General features: G+C 43.7%; 1 protein-coding gene across 1 annotated transcript; it reads left to right on the forward strand.

Annotated features, from left to right (window-relative positions):
* Window positions 1-15,269: 15,269 nt before the first annotated feature.
* On the forward strand, window positions 15,270-15,763 carry LOC134352494 (zinc finger protein 239-like). The gene is made up of 2 exons (XM_063059764.1): window positions 15,270-15,507; window positions 15,582-15,763. Exons 1-2 carry the CDS (start codon window positions 15,270-15,272, stop codon window positions 15,761-15,763), a joined length of 420 nt encoding a protein of 139 aa, XP_062915834.1.
* Window positions 15,764-19,950: the final 4,187 nt, after the last annotated feature.

Consider the following 19,950-nt stretch of genomic DNA (forward strand, 5'->3'; position numbering starts at 1 on the left):
ACATATAAAACCTACTGCACAATATAGGCCTTTTGGCCTACAAAGCTGTGTCGACCATGTCCTTACCTTGGAAATTACCTAGGGTTACCCATAGCCCTCTATTTTTCTAAGCTCCATCTACCTGTCCAGGAGTCTCTTAAAAGACCCTATTGAATCTGCCTCCACCATCATCGCCAGCAGCCCGTTCCACGCACTCACCACTCCCTGCGTATAAAAACCTTCCCCTGACATCTCCTCTGTACCTACTTCCAGGCACCTAAAAACTGTTCCCTCTCGTGCTAGCCATTTCAGCCCTGGTAAAGAGCCTCTGACCATCCACACGATCAATGCCTCCTATCATCTTATACACCTCTATCAGGTCACCTCTTATACTCCGTTGCTCCAAGGAGAAAAGGCCGAGTTCACTCAACCTCTTCTCATAAGGCATGCTCCCTAATCCAGGCAACATCCTTGTAAATATCCTCTGCACCCTTTCTATGGTTCCCACATCCTTCCCGTAGTGAGGCGACCAGAATTGAGTACAGTATTCCAAGTGGGGTCTGACCAGGGTCCTAAGGAGCTGCAACATTACCTCTCGGCTCTTAAACTCAATCCCACGATTGATGAAGTCGAATGCACCGTATGCCTTCTTAACCGCAGAGTCAACCTGTGCAGCAGCTTTGAGTGTCCTATGGACTCGGACTCCAAGATCCCTCTGATCTCCCACGCTGCTAAAAGTCTTACCATTATATTCTGCCATGATATTTGACCTACCAAAATGAACCACTTCACGCTTACCTGGGTTGAACACCATTTGCCACTTCTCAGCCCAGTCTTGCATCCTATCAATGTCCCACTGTAGGCCCTGACAGCCCTCCACGCTATCCACAACACCCCCAACCTTTGTGTCATCAGCAAATTTACTAACCCATCCCTCCACTCCCTCATTCAGGTTATTTATAAAAATCGCAAAGAGAAGGGGTCCCAGAACAGACCCCTGAGGCACACCACTGGTCACTGGCCTCCATGCAGAATATACCCGTCTACAACCACTCTTTGCCTTCTGTGGACAAGCCAGTTCTGGATCCACAAAGCAATGTCCCCTTGGATTCCCATGCCTCCTTCCTTTTTCAATAAGCTTTGCATGGGGTAACTTATCAAATGCCTTGCTGAAATCCATATACACTACATCTACTACTCTACCTTCATCAATGTGTTTAGTCACATCCTCAAAAAATTAAATCAGGCTTGTGAGGCATGACCTGCCTTTGACAAAGCCATGCTCACTATTCCTAATCATATTATGCCTCTCTAAATGTTCATAAATCCTGCCTCTCAGGACCTTCTCCATCAACTTACCAAACGTTGATGTAAGACTCACTGGTCTGTAATTTCCTGGGCTATCTCTGCTCCCTTTCATGAATAATGGAACAACATCTGCAACCTCCTCTCTCGTTCCCATTGATGATGCAAAGATCATTGCCAGAGGCTCAGCAATCTCCTCCATCGCCTCCCACAGTAGCCTGGGATACACCTTGTCCGGTCCTGGTGACTTACCCAACTTGATGCTTTCCAAAAGCTCCAGCACATCCTCTTCCTTAATATCTGTATGCTCAAGCTTTTCAGTCCACTGTAAGTCATGGTTTAACCTCATTCTATTTTCCTCTATTGAGATCTGTGTCATTCTTTTCTAAGTAAAACATTCCCAATCCCCTGGCTTGCTATTTTTTTCTGGCAACTTTATATTTCCATATATTAACTGCTACCTTTACATTCTCCTTTCATGCATGGTTAAGATACAGTTTTTTGTCTTAAGTGTATTTTGTGGCAAATTATTATTTCTTTGAAAGCTATACACAGTCTGTCCACTGTCCTATCCTGAAAAATGGTTTCTCAGTCACGGTGAACCTGCCTCTCACATCTTCTTCGTAATTAATTTAGATTGAAAGCTCCTTTTTCACTGAGCAACATCATTTTTGAACACTATCATGGCCGTGCTTCACAAAAGGTCCCTTTCCAACAAGATTATTAATTAATGCTTTATTATTGTATGGAACCAGTTTAAAAATAGCCTTTATCAGTTCCTCAAAGTGATTGAAATCATCTTTTATACAAGGAGAGGCTGAATAGACTGAGGCTTTTTTTCCTGGGAGTGTAGGAGGCGGAGGGATAACCTTATAATGAAGAGAAAATCACGAGGAGTGTCATTAAGATGAATAGACACAATCTTTTTTACTCAGGGTAGGGGAGTCTGGACTTAAGGTGAGAGGGGAAAGATTTAAAGGGAACATGATGGGCAATTTTTTTTCACACAGATGAGGCTGGGTGTGTGGAACAAACTGCCAGAGGAGGTGGTAGAGGTGAGTAAAATTACAACACTTAATGGACATTTAGACTGGCTCATGGCAGTGCAGGTTTGGAGACAAATAGGTCCAAATCGGGTAGGTAACTTGTTTGGCATGGATCAGTTGGGCCAAAATTCCAGTCCTCCCTTTCCAGTCCTGATGAAGTGTCTCAGCTGGAAATCTCCACTGTTTTTCATTTCCACAGATGCTGTCTGACCTGCTGAGTTCCTCCAGCATTTTGTGTGTGTTACTGCAAAGTTCTGCATTACAGGAATAAATCCTGTCAATATTAATTTGCTTTCCCCAGATGATGTGTAAATCAGCCTATTTCCTGTAATGTGCATTTCTAATTTCTGCTGTTAATACTATGCATAATGCCACAATCATTATTCACCACCCCCAAGGTTAGTTGTTCCCTGCTGCTCTCCCATGATGGGGGGGGGGGCAGTTTCTTCACTGAAACTTCTAAGTATTTGGAATTCTTTATCTAGTGAGCAATGCTGTTCAAGCCTCTCAACTTTTGAACTACGGGGGACAACTAGTTAAATAAAACATAATCTTATCAAATAGGGGTATGAACTTCAGCTGGATTAGTCTAACTCCTATATTTTGTGAAAGGAGTGTAGTGAGGGAATGGTTGCTACTGGTCTAGTCATCAAAGTTTTGAACTATTAATCCAGACACAAAATACCTAATGGCAGCAGGTGAATTAAATTCTAAGATCGACCAGAATATAGGTGAAAGGATGTAATGCTGAGGCTTTGTAGGCATTGGCCAGACTGCGTTTAGAGTATTCTGGGCCCCTCATCTAAAAAGATGTGCTGTGATGTCAGCCCAAAGAAATGTTCCAAGACATTAAGCTGAAGTTGTGGACCTAAGGGTGTGAGGAAGGTTGCATCAAGAGATTAACCTGCCCTTGGAGAAGCCAGATGAGATCTGGGGGCACAGTAGTGTAGTGGTTGGCTTTACAGTGTTGTTGATTTCAATGACTGGGTTCATTTCCCATCTCTGTAATGAGTTTGTATGTTCTCCCAGTGACCATGTGTGCTTCCTGTGGGTGCCGTGGTTTCCTCCCACAGTCCAAAGATGTACCAGTTGGCTGTGCAGCTCGAAGGGCCAGAATGGCCTGTTCCATGCTGTATCTCAATAAATAAATCAAGCATGGATGCTCAAATTACAATTATTGGTGAGGCAATGAGGTAAAGTATGATTGCAGTGTATGTGAACTTAAGGATATCTCAACGTGTAATGAGAAAGCATTAAGATAGGGCTAAAGAATCCTTGTACAGAAGGAAGCACAACACAGTGATCTGATTTTGGCAAATGTTATATGCTGCAGTGTAAATCATTTTGTTAAACATAGGAAGTGGAAAAGAATCACTCGATTGCAAATGAAAAAGCAGAACGGAGGAAGGATTAGGAAGTTCGTCATTGGTAAGGAGGTCAGCACTTTCTGTCTGAGTGATGATTCTGTGTACTTGAGATTGAAAAGACACTGTCCTGTCATCCCACTTCAATAACACAACAAAGGAAGCCCATCTTCTGATCATGTGACCACGTTGTATTTTCTCTGTGACGTCACACATTGCAGACACAGGTTGAATTTGTTCAAGATGTCTCTGGTGAAGCACAGTGACGTCTTGCTGGCAGCAAGAAAACACTGAATTTCTGTATTAATCTCCGAAATGATCATAGCAATCATTAGTCTGAAAGATCCCTTTTTGGAGTTGAGTTTTCGACCTGTATGACCTGACGTTTCTGTGGTGTGAACTGGAGTCTCAAAGATGCAGGATACTTGCAGCATGGTAGGTATGGGCTGAATCGAGGGGGCCTGTTTCCAGTGTTGAGCCAATGTTTGGAGCGGACTTGAAGGTGATTCAATGTGGCAGAACTGAGATGGAGGCGAGACAGAGTCGGGGCAGCTGGACCCAGGTCAGAGAGCAAGGAACAACCTGCTGTTTGGCTGATTTAAGCACCAGGCCAGATTGAAAAGGTCAGCGTGTTGGGGCCGGAGGTGAGGGACAGGCTGGAGTTCAGCTTGCTGCTCTGCAAGATTTACCCGTCTCTGTGCTGAACTGAGACTGCAACTAACAGGCATCCAGGTCAGCTGCAGTGATGACTGCCTTCTTGTCTGTGGACCCATTTTCATGAACTTCAGTTCTGAATGATATTTACTTACTTTCATGGTTTGCACGTGGGCACGTGGCCATGTGGTTAAGGCATTGGACTAGCGATCTGAAGGTCGTGAGTTCGAGCCCCAGCCGAGGCAGCGTGTTGTGTCCTTGAGCAAGGCACTTAACCACACGTTGCTCTGCGACGACACCGGTGCCAAGCTGTATCGGCCCTTGCCCTTCCCTTGGACAACATCGGTGTCGTGGAGAGGGGAGACTTGCAGCATGGGCAACTGCCGGTCTTCCATACAACCTTGCCCAGGCCTGCACCCTGGAGAGTGAAGACTTTACAGGCGCAGATCCATGGTCTCACAAGACTAACGGATGCCTTGATGGTTTGCACGATTTGTTTTTCTGCACATTGGGTGTTTGACAGTTTTTTAGTTAATGGGTTCTATTGGGTTTCTTTATTTTGTGGCTGGCTGTAAGGAGATGAATCAAAATTGCAAAAACTTTGATAATAAGTGTACCTTGAACTTTGAATTTATTTTTTAAAAAACAGCTTCACATTGTATCTTTCAATTTCTGGTATTGTTCTGGTGAATCGGTACTGAACCTGCTGTGAGACCTTCCTGAGTTTCAATACCAAACAAGGGTTTTCCAAGCTGATTCCTCACGTTTACAGCTAGCTACCAGTATTTCCCACACACTCCATCTGTGTCAAGGTTTATGGAATCATATTTTGATAGATTTGATGAAAAAGTTTTATTTTAAATTAATTTAGCAACGCAGCCGGCCCTTCTAGCCCTTCGAACCACGCTGCTCCAGTAACCCCACAACCCCAATTAACCCCAACCTAATCTACCCGCTATGTCTTTGCACTGTGGGAGGAAACCGGAGCACCGGGGGAAATCCCACCCATTCCACGGAGAGGATGTACAGAGACTCCTTACAGCACAGCACCGGAATTGAACTCAGAACCCCGGAATGCACCGAGCTGTGATAGCGTCACACTAACCATTATGCTACTGTGGCTGAGGAAGAAAAATATTAAACACAGGTGAATGTAAGCTAGTCAGAAACAAGTTCAAAACAAAGTACAGAAGAAAATTCTCTATTCAGGGACTAGTGAGACAGTGAATCGGTTATCGTGGAAGAGAATGGTGTGATAAGATTGAAGGTTTGTTGTTGCCTCATAAGAAATAATTCTGTCCATCATCTTTGCTGACAGCAAACACCTCAAATGGGTCAGTGCTGACCTTGCATATACACATCTATCAACACACAAAATGCTGGAAGACATCAGCATGTCAGGCAGCATCTGCGGAGGGAAATGACCAGTCAACGGTGCAGGCCCATCCCTTCATCAGGACTGGAAGGTAGAGGGTAAAAGCCAGAATAAGGGGTGGATTTGGGGAGGGGGGCAGAGTCAGAGCACAAGCTGGTAGGTGATAGGTTAGTCCAAGCGAGTGGGAGAGGGTGGGTAATGCGAGAGCTGGGAGGTGATTGGTGAAAAAGGTAAAGGACTGAAGAATGATCGGAGAGGAGAATGAACAACGGAATAAAGGGAAAGAGGCAGGGAACCAGAGAGAACTGATGGGCACGTCATGACGTTTTGTCTGTCAGTCAATATAGTTGATATTTAATCCTTTTTGATCCAGTATCATTTTGGTGAGTTTCCAAATCCATTCTGCCCCCAGAAGCAGTGGTTTGAATTTGCAACCCTTTGGATGACAGGCCAAGGCATCATTCACTTCAGTTATTGTCCTCTACACATCCACCCATTTGTTTGGGATGCTTCAATATCACTCCAGTCTTTCATATTTCCTATGTTTCTAGTTCTCTAATCTATCTGTTTCTCTCTCCAAGGTATCTCGATGATCTCTTCCAACAGCAGTTTTGTCCATTATCTGTACTGATCAGTATCCCATTACAACTTTCTGCTCCCAGCCACATTTTATGCTGGGCCATCTAACTTGGTGTTGTCCACCAACTTCATTGAACATCTCTCCATTGCTTCATCTAAGTCACTTTTACCAATAGATATTGAAGTGTTTTGCTCCACTTTGTTGAAGTTGCAGAGAGAAGTGAGGTTGATATTGGTAGATGCGCATCTCCAAAAGGTGTTTGATAAGATGCAGCACAATGTGCTTGTCACCAAGATTAACAGCTGGGGAGAGAATGGACAGTTGCCACAGCAACAAAAAATTGGCTGGATCACAGAAAGCAGCAGTAAAAATTAATCAGTGTGTCAAAGTCAAGATTATTGTTACATGCAGAAGTATATAGGTGCAATTAAAAATTTACTTCAGTTGCAGACGCTGGAAATTTTTGAATAAAAATAAAGAAAATGCTGGGAACTCGGTAGGTCAGGCGAGATGAAGGGTCTTTGATCTGAAATGTGGGTTTTGTTTCTCTGGACAGGTGTCACTGAGTGGCCCAGAGGGTTTCTTTTCAGACTGCAGCGGAGTGGTGAGTGATGTTTCCAGCGCTACATCATGTTACTGCAGATTAATAGTTCTACTGGAGTATAATAATAATACAGACCAAAATTTCTGTATCTGAAGATGGCACAAAATGTGAAGTTGTCATGAACTATGATGATAGTAATGGATTTCTATGAGATGCAGATCAAATTGGAAATTGGTGACATTTGAAGTTTAATGCTGAGAAAGAGCAGGAATTAGGCGGAGCTGTGTAGTATACATGGCAAAAATTCTAAAGAGGGTACCAGAACAGAAAGCAAACAGGTGCCAAATACTGGAGGAACTCAGCAGCTTGGGCAGCAACTATGGAGAGAAATAAGCAATTGATGTATCAGGTTGAGTTCAGCAGGACTGGAAAGGATGGGGGAAAGGGCAGAAGTCAGAATAAGAAGTTGGAGGGCAGTGATAGGTGAGATCAGGTGAGGGTGAAAGTAGGTGGGTGGAGAGGTGATGGTGTGAGAAGCTACGATGTGGTAAGTAGAAGAGGTAAAGGGCTGACTAAGAAGGAACCATGGGAGATGTCAGTGAAATAAAGGGAAGGGAAGGAAGGTGGGGAAATTGATGTTTGATGTTTGTGCTATCAGGTTGCAGGCTACCCAGATGGAATATAGTTGCTGCTCCTCCGGCCTGTGTTTGGTCTCAATGTGGCAGTAGGACTCAGAACCGAGAACTCTAGTTGGGGGGAGGGGGGTGTGAGGTTGTATGTGCATATTTATTGAAGCTGGCTGTGTGTGTTTTTACGTTGTTTCAAACATGCGTGATTTCTGGCTTTACAAATAGGCAGCATAGGGCACAAAACACACAAGCTATGTTAAATCTATGTAAAGAAGAGTTCATCTGCAACTGAAGTATTGTGTTCATTTCTGGCACAACACTTTAAGAAAGATGTCTAAGCTGCAGACGGATTTGTCCAAAGGATTGAAAGGCTTTAGTTAATCTGGAGAAAGTCAAGAAACTGGGGTTCTCCTGAGAAAAGGGATCTGATGGAAGTATCTTAAATCACAAAGACATAAAACCTGCAGATGCTGGAATTCAAAGCAAAACAGACACTGGTGGAGGACCTAGAATAGATAGAAGCTGTTCCTGTTGGTCAAAGGGGCAACAATTAAAGGATAAGAGAACCCAATGAAAGATGTGGAAAAGCTAGTTATGCTGCGGGTAGTTGGGGTGTTAATTACAGAAAAAGTTGATGCCGATCTAATTTGGGCGTTCAAGTAGGAATTGGTTCAATATTTGAAGGAAAGAATTTGCAGAGTTACTGGGGAGAGAGTGGGCAGTGCAATGGAGGAGCAAAGTTGTTTTGACATGGAGCAGGCAACATATTCTCCTTGGTAACTAATCTGCCAAAAGTGAATTTTGTTCCCCTGCAGAATAACATCCCCACTCTCCACAAAGTCCCAAAGCTCAGAGCTCCAGGCAGTCTGCTGGTTAATCAAGTCAACCTGCCTGCTATCTATTGGATCAGACTGAACGTCACTCACGTCACTCACGGAGGAGGGGGCAGGAGAGCAGGGCCAGCTGAGCATACACACTGCACTGTGACAAACTGATGCAGGAGGTAAGAGAGTTTCTAATCTTCGGAGAGGTGTCATTTTCCCAAAACACCAAGTGCAGCTCTCCGGCTGGATAAGAAAACCCACTCACATCCCAATGCAAAACAATGGTGTTCTCCCCACACTTGCTGCCACTTTCGCTTTGTCCCAGTTCACTCCAAGGGAATCTCACTGAAGGGCTGTATAGCCCCAGGGCTCATGCACAATCTGTCCTTCAATGCAGGGAGCGTCCCTAAATCAGGGACTTGTTGTAAAGTTCTCTATGTCCTTACCCATCACCCCATGAGCCTCCATATCCAGCACATCAGTCCCTGTAACCTCTGTCGTGTCCAACAGGATGCTACACTGTGCACTTCAGTCCTCCCCGCCCCACCCCAAAGAGATATCTTCCTACCTGACTCCCTTCTCCACTCGCCCTTCCCCACTGATCTCCATCCTCGCACTTCTCCCTGCAAGTGGGATAACTGCTACACCTCCAATTGCACCTCCCTCGGCACCAGTCAGAGCCCAAAACAGTTTTACAGATGAGGTGACACTTCACCTGTGAGTTTGTTGAGGTCACCTATGTGATGGGGGGGGGGGGGTCTGCTCCATTGAGCAGGTCACTCTTTTCAGTGCAAAAGGCAGGATCTCCTGGTGGCTACCCATTTCAATTCTACTTCCCATTTTGACATGCCTGTCCATGGCCTTCTTTCTAAGGCACAACGAGGCTGGAAGAGCAACACCTCATATTCCATCTGGGTAGCCTCCGACCTCATGATAGATTTCGCGACCGTGTGGTAATTTGTACCCCTCCATCATTTTCTCTTTTCCATTCCCCACCCTGGATCCCCTCTCTTCTCATCTGCCCATCACCTCCCTCTGGTTCCCCTCCTTCCCTTTTTTTCATGGTCTGCTCTCTCTTATTGAGATTCCTTCTTTAGCCCTTTACCTCTTCCATCTATCCCCTCCAACTCCTTACTTTATCCTCCCTCCCCCACCCACCCAACCTTTCCCCTCACCTGGTCTCAACTACCATCTGCTAAATTGTACTCCTTCTCCCCACACCACCTTATTCTGTCTTCTTTTCCTTTCGAGTCCGATGAAGTGTCTCAGCCCAAAATATTGACTGTTCATTCCCCTCCATAGATGCAGCCTGACATGCTGAATTCCTCCAGCATTTTGTGTATGTTGCTCCAGATTTCCAGCACCTGTAGAATCTGGTGTGTCCACGTAACAGATGTGAACTTGTCTGACAGCAGTTGTGTCCAAGTAATTTATGTTTTTATTGTGAGTGTTGTATCTGATGCTATGTGCCTAAGATACTGCTGCAAGTTAGTTTTTCATTGCACCTGTGTATACATGTACCTGTGCGTATTATAATAAACTCAACTTTTGGCCTTTTTCCACTTTTGCCGTACAGCAAAGAGCTGATGTTCATGAAATCATATGTAGCAGAAACAGTCCTTTCATTCTACGTATCTCTGCTGTCCAGCACTCCTATGAGTACAATCCAAATTTCTCATTTACTTCCCGACACATTCTGCCTTGCCACCTGTTCACCTTAACTTACATATGTTCCTTGGTCCTTGATTTAGGAATGAAGGCAGTTGAGTTGGGAGTTGCAGCAGAGGTAGAGGAGCAGTGTCGGGCCCCGAAGCTGGATACACAGCTGGGATCTGGTGGAAGCGGCTGGAGCAAAGTATTGAGCTTGCTGTTGGGAGTTGCTCTCAAGTAGGAAGGTGGGGTAGAGATAACAGGAAGAGATGGAGTAGACATTGGTAGTACACAGGAGTAGTACTGGGTAATAGGAGTTGTATGGAGGAAGGCGAATGGCAGGTTTCTAGCAAAGGGAAAAATAAACAGTGAATCTAGGATTATAGTGGCTTATCATCCAGTGATGAAGGCGTTATGCTTCTATAGTTATCAAACGATCGAACTTAAAAGACAATTCTCAAGAAATCCCATTTAGCACAGTCTTAAGTTGGTAGTTTCATAAGTGCACATGATTTATGAAATAACTGAGAGAAGAGACTTCCCAAACCTTGCGATGAAGAAAAATCAAAACTGCGGACGCTAGTTCCAGCCGAGCAATACCTTTTCCGAAGTTATAACACAGAATACGAGTTCTCAAAGTAACTGACCTTTCTGACGGAAGTTGTCATCACACAATACCCAAACCATGTAAGGGTTAACAAAACGTGCATGCCATGTTTGGACGGTTCCCAATGTTAGTCACTCCTGTAATGTGCCAAATGCTGCTGGTTAACCCCAAACCCTCCGGGGTTCGTTGGGATTCTTCACTGTCAGTTTTTCTTCTTCTCCGATGACATAACTACCAACGGTGAGTTCCTACCAAAACGAACGACACAACAACTGCAGTCTCCCCTTCTATACCAGTTAGAACATGCCATCAGGTGACATCACATCACCCCACCATCACAAGACAATTACATCATTCTAATGGCACAAGACCATTACATCATATTCACGAGATACTCACAGGACAGGTAACAGGGAGAAAAGGACATTTCAGATGTACTGGAATAGCAGCCTCATCTTGAGGACAGATGCGGTGGAGACAGAGGAATTGAGAGATGGGAGTGGCATTTTTTTTTTACAAGTAGCAGGTTGTGATGAGGTATAGTGCTACAGACTGTGAGAATCGGTAAGCTTGCAATAGGTGTCAGTGATGGAAACAGATCGAGAAGAGGGAGAGAAATGTCACATTTCTCTTCATTGGATTAGGCACTGAGTACAAGAGTTAAGTCATCATGTTACAGCTGTATGAGACACAAGTGAGGCGGCAACTGGAATATTGTGTGCAGTTCTGATCACCGTACCATAGGAAGGAGGTGATTATGTGATGATGACAGCATAAATTGGGAGCAGATGTTCTCAGGGAAGTGCATAGTGGAAATATGGAAGTCATTCCACAAATACAAATGTCAAAAGGCCTGATGGGAGTGATGTACAGGCCTCTGAACTGTAGCCAGGATGTGGAGTATAAATCACAAAGGGAGATAGGAATGGTATGTTAAATTGCGATGTTGTGATAGTTATGGGGAGTTTTAATATGCAATTAGATTGGGGAAAATAAAGTTGGTGCTAGATCCAAACAGAAGGAATTTGTAGAGTGCCTACTAGATGGTGTTTTAGAACAGTTTGTGGTTGAGCCCACTAGAGCAAAGGCAATTCTGGATTAGGTGCAGTGTAATGAACCAGATGGGATTAGGGAGTTTAAGGTAATCTTTAAGAGTGAGTGACAATAATATAATAGAAGTCACCCTGCAGTTAGAGAAGGAGAAGCTAAAATCAGTTGTATTGGAACTACAGCGGATTATAGGGAAGCACAAGAGAGGAGCTGACCAAAGTTGATCGGAAGGGGACATGAGCAGGGGTGATGGTAGAGCAGCAGTGGCTGGAGTTTCTGGGAGTAACTTGGAGAGCACAGGATAGATTTATCCAAAGTAAGTATTCTAAAAGGAGGATGTGGTTGACAAGGGAAGTCAAAGACAGCAGAAAAACAAAAGTGAAGGCATACACAATAGGAAAGATTAGCGGGAAGCTTTCAAAAACCAACAGGCATGTAAAAGATCAACAGGAGAGAAAAGATGAAATATGAATGTAAGGAATCTAATAGGATAAAAGAACATACCAAAAGCTCTTTTCAGATATTTACAATACCTATAACACCCTAGGAAGTTTTCATGTTTTATTGTTTTGCAACATTGAATCACAGTGGATTTAATTTGGTCTTTTTTTCATACATCAACAGAAAAAGACTCTTTCATGTCAAAGTGCAAACAATCTTTATAGATACTTTTTATAGGCACTGTGTGTGTATATATACGTTTTTTACATGTGTGTATGTGTGTTCACTTTGACATGAAAAAGTTGTTTTCTGTGATTCTTTCGTGTCAAAGTGAAAACAGATCTCTACAAAGTGATCTAATGTAATTACAAATATAAAGCACAAAATAATTGTTTGCATCAGTATTCACCCCATTTCAGTCAGTATTTAGTAGATGCACCTTTGGCAGTAATTACAGCCTTGAGTCTGTGTGGATAGGTCTCTATCAGCTTTGCACATCTGGACACTGCAATTTCTCTCTATTCTTCTTTACAAAACTGATCAAGCTCTGTCAGATTGCATGGGGATCGTGAGTGAAGAGCCCTTTTCGAATCCAGCCACAAATTCTCAATTGGATTGAGGTCTGGACTCTGACCTGGCCATTCTAGGACATTAACTTTGTAGTTTTTAAAGCCATTCCTGTGTAGCTTTGGCTTTAAGCTTAGGGTCATTGTTTTGTTTGAAAAGAAATCTCCCAAGTCGCAGTTCTTTTGCAGACTAAAACAGGTTTTCTTCCAGGATTTCTCAGTGTTTTGCTACATTCATTTTACCCTCTACCTTCACAAGCCTTCCAGAGCCTGCTAAAGTGAAGCATCCCCACAGCATCATGTAGCCACCACCATGCTTCACGGTAGGGATGATGTGTTTTTGATTATGTGCTAAAAAGCTTGATTTTGGTTTCATCGGACCATAGAACTTTCTTCCAGCTGACTTCAGAGTCACCCACATGCTTTCTGGCAAACTCTAGCTGAGATTTCATGTGAGTTCTTTTCAACAGTGGCTTTCTCTTTGCCACTCTCCCATGAAGCTGAGACTGGTGAAGCACCTGTGCAACAGTTGTCGTATGTGCAATCTCTCCCATCTCAGCCACCGAAGCTTGTAACTCCTCCAGAGTTGTCATAGGTCTCTTGGTGGCCTCCCTCACTAGCCCCCCTACTTGCACGGTCACTCAGTTTTTGAGGGTAGCCTGCTCCAGGCAGATTTACAGCTGTGCTGTATTCCTTCCATTTCTTGACTTAGCTGTACTCCAAGGAATATTCCATCACTTGGAAATTTTCTTGTATCCATCTCCTGACATGCTTTTGAATAACTTTTTCACAGAGTTGCTTAGAGTGTTCTTTTGTCTTCATGGTGTCGTTTTTGCCAGGATACTGACTCACCAGCAGTTGGACCTTCCAGATATGGATGTATTTTTACTACAATCAATGGAAACACCATGACTACACACAATGATATCCATTTAAGTGATTACGTGATGTCTAAAACCAATTGGCTGCACTAGTGATGATTTGGTGTGTCATATTAAAGGGGGTGAATACATATGCAATCAATTATTTTGTGTTTTATATTTGATCACTTTGCAGAGATCTGTTTTCACCTTGTCAAGAAAGAATTCTTCTGTTGATCAGTGTCAAATTTTTTGGATCTGTGTTTACCTGGGAGACAGAGAGTCTATAGAAGGGACCCTATACAGATTACAGAGGAGGAGGTGTTTGCTGTCGTGAGGCAAATTATGGGGGATAAGTCCCCAAGGCCTGACAAGGTGTTCCCTTGGACCACGTGAGAGGAAAGTGCAGAAATTGCAGGGGCCCAAGCAGAGAGATTTATATAATACTTAGTGACAGGTGGGGTACTAGAGGACTGGAGGATAGCTTGATGTTGTACTGCTGTTTAAGAAAAGTTCTATAAATAAACCAGGAAATTATAGGTTGATGAGGCTGACATCAGTGGTGGGAAAGTTACTGGAAGGTATTCCAAGGGACTGGTTATATGAGTATTTGGACAAACATGGGATAGTCAGCTTTTTGCATGGAAAGTAAGACATCTAACAATATCCACCATGGGAGGTTGGTCAGAAAGGTGCAGTCACTTGGCATTCAAGACAAGGTAGTAAATTGGATTAGACATTGGCTTTTGTGGGGGAAGCTGAGAGTGGTAGTAAATGGTTGCCTCTCTGATGGGAGACCTGTTACTAGTGGAGTGCCGCAGGGATCGGTGCTGGGTCCATTGTTGTTTGTCATCCATATCAAAGATCTGGATGATAGTGTGACTAACTGCATCAGCTGATTTGCAGATGACACCAAGACTCGGGGTGTAGTAGATGGTGAGGAAGACTCTGGGCTTGCAGCGGGATCTGGACTAGCTGGAAGACTAGATGGAATTTAATGCAAACAAGTGCGAGGTGTTATACTTTGATGACACCAACCAGAGTAGGTCTTACACAGTGAATGATAGGGCACTGAGGAATGTAGTAGAAAGGGGTCTAGGAATATAGGTCCATAATTCATTGGAAGTGATGTCACAGGTAGGTAAGGTAATAAAGAAAGCTTTTAGCACATTGGCCTTCATAAATCAAAGTACTGAGTGCAGGAGTTGGGATGATACGTTGAAGTTGTATAAGATGTTGGTGAGGCCCAATTTTGAGTATTGTGTCTAGCTTTGGTCACTTACTTACAGGAAAGATGTTATTAAGGTTGAAAGAAAATTTACAATGTTGCCGGGACTGGAAAACCTGAGTAGTAAGGAAAGATTGAATACATTAGAACTTTATTCCTTGGATTGAGGGGGAAATTTGATAAAGGTATACCAAATTGTGAGGAGTATAAGTAAGGTGAATGCAAGCAGGCTTTTTCCACTGAGATTGGGTGGGTCATGAGTTGAAGGTGAAATGTTTACGGGGAACTTCTTCGCCCAGCAGGTGGTGAGAGTGTGGAACAAGCTGCCAGTACAAGTGGTGCACGTGAGCTCGATTACAACATTTAACAGAAGTTTGGATGGGTACGTGGATGGGAGGAGAATGGGGGGGCTATGCTCAATGGGATTAGGCAGCTTAAATGGTTCAGCACAGACTAGATGGGCCAGAGGACCTGTTTCTGTGCTCTGCTTTTCTGTTCTGTGTGCATGCATGTGAACGAGGTTTCAAGTGATTACCTGAAACGGAAAGTCAGTAGGTCAGTCTGATCATGGAGGAGCCGTGGAAGTGTGGGGACTATGGGATGGGATTCATTTACCCATCCCAACTAGAAATTCACCAGTGGGTGCACACCAAGGAGAAGCCGTTCATCTATTCCGTGTGGGGAAATTCATCCCACCTGTTAACACACCAACAAATTCACATCGAGGTGATGCTGTACGCCTGCACAGAGTGTGGGAAAGGATTCCCCAAGTCATCTAAGCTGAAGGCACATCACCAAGGTCACAGTAACAAGAAATCATACCATTGTTCTAATTGTGAAAAGAGCTTTAAAAGCTCTTGGTATCTGCGGACACATCAGCAAGTATGGAGCAGCCCGTGAGATGCACCCATTCACAGAGCCTCCTACGACATGAGCAGGTTCACACTGGGAGAAGGGCATACTCCTGTGCCAGGGGTGGGAAGGGATTCAACCAGTCATCTGACTTGCTGAGACACCAGCAAGTTCACACTGGAGACAAGCCGTTCACATACTCCATGTGAGGGAAAAGATTAATTTGCTCTTCCAGTCCCCTGGTTCACGTTGGGAGAAGGCCATTCGTCATGTTAAGTGGGTGGGAAGGGATTCAATCAATTAGCCAGCCTTTTGATGCACAAACGACCCCACAGTGGGGAGCGACCATTCTGCTGCTCCGTGAGTAGAAAGACATTGATTTGTTTGTCTAACCTGTTGGTTCAACAGTGTCTTCACACCAGGGACGGCCTTCTCCTGCTCCGTGCGTGGGAAGGGATTGATTCAGTTCTCTAACTTTACAGACACACCAGAGAATTAATTCAGAGTTGACTGCAAAGTTAAGATGCTGCTGTGACGTTGATCATTCTGGGGTTTGATTCTTCTGCTGTTAAACTACAGAATATTTGTATGATTTATTAACTATAAATGTGTTAAATTGGCTTCTTTTAAATAATGTATTTATTTCTAGATTTTTGTGTTTCATGTAGGGTAAGATGAATGGAGTTGAATCCATCCGAGAACTGGGTTCCTTCAACTTGTTTAAGGTTACTTCTACAAGATCATCAAGCGTGGCATCATAGAAATTTCTGTAATCTCCCACAATCATTCAGGGCAGATATTTACAAAAAAAAATTAAAGGGAAAAAGTCCTTTTCAGTGTCATACCCAGAATATTGATTCTAAATCGGCGATATGACATTCTGTTCTGAACTCCAGCAACAGTCTCAAAATAGTTTAGTGCAGATACAAGAGACTGCAGATTCTGGAATCTGGAGCATCAAACTACCTACTAATGGAACTCACGGGGTTAAGGACCATCATGCCCTGATGTAGTGGTTTGGCCCAAAACATTAACAGTTCCTCCCCAACATATGCTGCCCACTGTGCTGACCTCCTCAGGCAGATTGTCCGTTGCATGGAAATAATTTTATATTGCCACTTTGCCAAGTATTTTCAACAAGTTGTATTCCTGAATCGGGCCAACCTGCAGCCGCCCAAACTCAAAATAAGCTCATGAAGCCTGCCCACACTCATTCCGTGTTTCAAATTCCAGTTTCCATCCAAAGCCTGCATTGCACATTCCAACGACAAAATATCCTTTTTGTGAAATACAGAAAGTGCTGGAGGAACTCTGTAGGTCAGGTGGCATCCATGGAGGGGATTAAACAGTAAATGTTTCGGGCCATGACCCTTTATCAGGACTGGGAAGAATGGGAGCAGAATGAGAAGATGGAGGAAGGGGAGGAGTACAAACTGGCAGGTAATAGGTGAGACCAGAAAGGGGGATGCTGGTGGGGTGGGTAAGGAGGGATAAAGTACAAAACTGGGAAGCGATAGGTAGGAAGAGGATGGAATCAAATGAAGAGAGTAGACCATGGAAGAAAGGAAAGGAGGAGAACCAGAGGGAGGTGGTGGACGGGTGAAAAGTCTCAGTTCCTCTGTCTCCACTCCAGATGTGGCATTGTATTCTAGAACATCTGTGATGCCCTCTTTTTTTTCAAAGAATGGTGATTCCCTTCACCTTCTTTTCACTTTGGCTTCCGTCCCCTTCCTTCCCAGTCCTGAAGGATTTTTGTCTGAAACGTCAGCTGTTTATTGCTCTCCATACATGTTGCGTGATCTGCTTAGTTCCTCCAGCACTCTTATGTGTGTTACTCAAGTTTTCCAGCATCTGGAAAATCTCCTGTGTTTATGGCATCCTTTCTGTGAATTGGAGCCCAGAATGGAACACAACTCCGCCTGTGAGGGTATCCCACCCTCAACTCGCTCTCCCAACATTATTCATTTAATTCGTAAAGAGCAGAAAAAATTCTTGATATTCATTCTTTCTGCAAAGATTTTTAAAAGTCTCTATTCAGTCATCCTTCAGACCTTTTAAAATTGAAGATTTTAATAGAATGTCTTCTTTGCTAAAGATGTGCAAAACTTGGAGGTAATCAAATAAAAATCATTTAAAGCATCTGTTAGTCTTGCGAGACCATGGATCTGCGCCTGGAAAGTCTTCACTCCGCAGGGCGCAGGCCTGGGCAAGGTTGTATGGAAGACCAGCAGTTGCCCATGCTGCAAGTCTCCCCTGTCCACGACACCAATGTTGTCCAAGGGAAGGTCATTAGGACCCATACAGCTTGGCACCAGTGTCTTCGCAGAGCAATGTGTGATTAAGTGCCTTGCTCAAGGACACAACACGTTCCCTCGGCTGGGGCTCGAACTCACGACCTTCAGGTAGCTAGTGCAATGCCTTAACCACTTGGCCACGTGCTCACAGCAAATAAAAACAATCCCTGTTAAATCCCAACAAGAGATTGAGAAGAATTTTGTGAGGAAATGGAGCTCTAGAAAGCGACGTGGGGGAAACATCCTTAATTTTTAAAGGAGCAAGGCCAAATACCTGCACAGTGTGTGGGCAAAGGTTGTTACTCCCCAGTATTACAGATTATCCTGTCATTATCACATTGCTTTGGTGGCAATTTGTTGAGTACAGGTTAGTTGCCTCAAGATTACAAGCGTGTTTTGCTTTTAGTGGATACTTAAATACAATCTTCTGTGAATCAATGTGACCTTTGGTTATATCTTGCCCTAACCCTTATCAATTGTTTCTCCTGGCAGTCCACTCAGACAACGTACATTGACACTGGCTGATCTAACTCTCCATTCCATCTTCTTTAAAGGTGTTGTGCAAGAAAAGATCATTCATCTCAGGTTTAAAATCATACTATTAATTCTAATGGGAGACTATTCCACACCTTTACCACCCTTACAATATTGTGTTTCCTAATTTTTCTTTTATTTGGCTTGGCTATGATTTTAATATACTATACCCTTCTCAAATATCAGAACATTTTGAAGATTTGTAAAGCTAACAACTGCATTTTATCTTAGATCAAAAACAGATCTAACAATTTGCTATTCAATATTTAATTTAAGGTTTAACTTCAGCCGCCCTTTGGGGATGAGACCCTCACCTTTCAGGTGCAGCAGTGTCTGCCGTAAACCCCTTCAGTTTGATTGTGCCCCTTTGCTGTGAACTCAGTGGAGATACTTCAGTTTATACCCCTCCACTGCAATGCAGTAATACAAATGTAATCCTGCACATATCTTCATCATTTCAACTTGTCGGCTGCCGTGTCAATTTGATGAATCTGCAAAGTTTTCTACTCCAAGGCTGATGAATCATTGCACAGGAGCAGTGTCCTGATCTTCCTCCCCTTTGTATTTCAGCCTTCTTCAAATAAAAGCCAACACAGTAATCACTCCTATAGTTATTACCAGTTCACTTAGAGCCCTACATCTCTCTGCCCATCAATGTCTCTCAATCGCTGACCATATAGACAATACTCATGTATTTTTTCTTTATCTCCAATTCAAATCCCCACGGTACACTTCCTCTCCTACAGCTCCCTCCCATTCCCTTTATCAGTATCAGTATATTCCATGATGTTCTATACTGTTTAGGGTACAGCCTAACTTCTTGTCAACAAAACTTCCTTTATTCATTCGAAGCAATCACTTTTCTAATACACAGTGCAAGGTGCAGCTCCAGCCCCTGGAGTTTCACGTAAGGCACAGCAGTGCAGTGTCTTCACCTTCTGAGGTTCTTCTCCTTACATTCACAATACATGATTTTGCACAAGCTTCCGTTGCACAGCACTCTCCTGGTCTGTTTCTTGCACCCCTCCCCTCACCCCCACACTTGAAAGTTACTGAATTCAGTCACCACTGCTGGAGTCTGAAAGCTCTGTAACAGAAGCTTGATCTCAGTCAGTATATCGCCTACCAGCCCTCCTCTCCTCTTCTTTTTCCGACCGAGTTGTGTTCCATAGTCTCAGTGAGGGTTCTTCCCCAGCATTCTCAGTATAACCAGGCAGCGTGTGTTTGAGACGTGATCTGCCCCTGGTACACTGTGAAGGGAAGGAGGCAACCTGCTACCTGAATAACCCTGCATCGTGACATCACGGCATTGCTCAGCCGTCAGACTCCCTGAACTCTGCAGATAATGTTTCATGGGATGACACGGACATCTTTACTCAATCCTTGTCTTCCAGTCCTTGATGGGACATAGCGGAAGGAACTTTACATTATACTGAACCTGTTCTGTACTTGTAAACTCTGGCCCCGGGACCTTTAGATGGCACAGAGCAAAGTCTGCTACATTCTTTCTTTATTAATCTTTTTATTGATTTTAAAAAAAGCATAAATACAATCAAGAGGAGAATTAG

This window comes from Mobula hypostoma, chromosome 10 (assembly GCF_963921235.1).
Source record: "Mobula hypostoma chromosome 10, sMobHyp1.1, whole genome shotgun sequence".
In the NCBI taxonomy this organism is placed as follows: Eukaryota; Metazoa; Chordata; class Chondrichthyes; order Myliobatiformes; family Myliobatidae; genus Mobula; species Mobula hypostoma.

Coding starts and splice junctions, on each gene's coding strand:
- LOC134352494 (XM_063059764.1), top strand. CDS start 15,270: ATGGAGGAGCCGTGGAAGTGTGGGGACTATGGGATGGGATTCATTTAC. Junction 15,508..15,581: donor GGCACATCACCAAGGTCACA/GTAACAAGAAAT, acceptor CGGACACATCAG/CAAGTATGGAGCAGCCCGTG.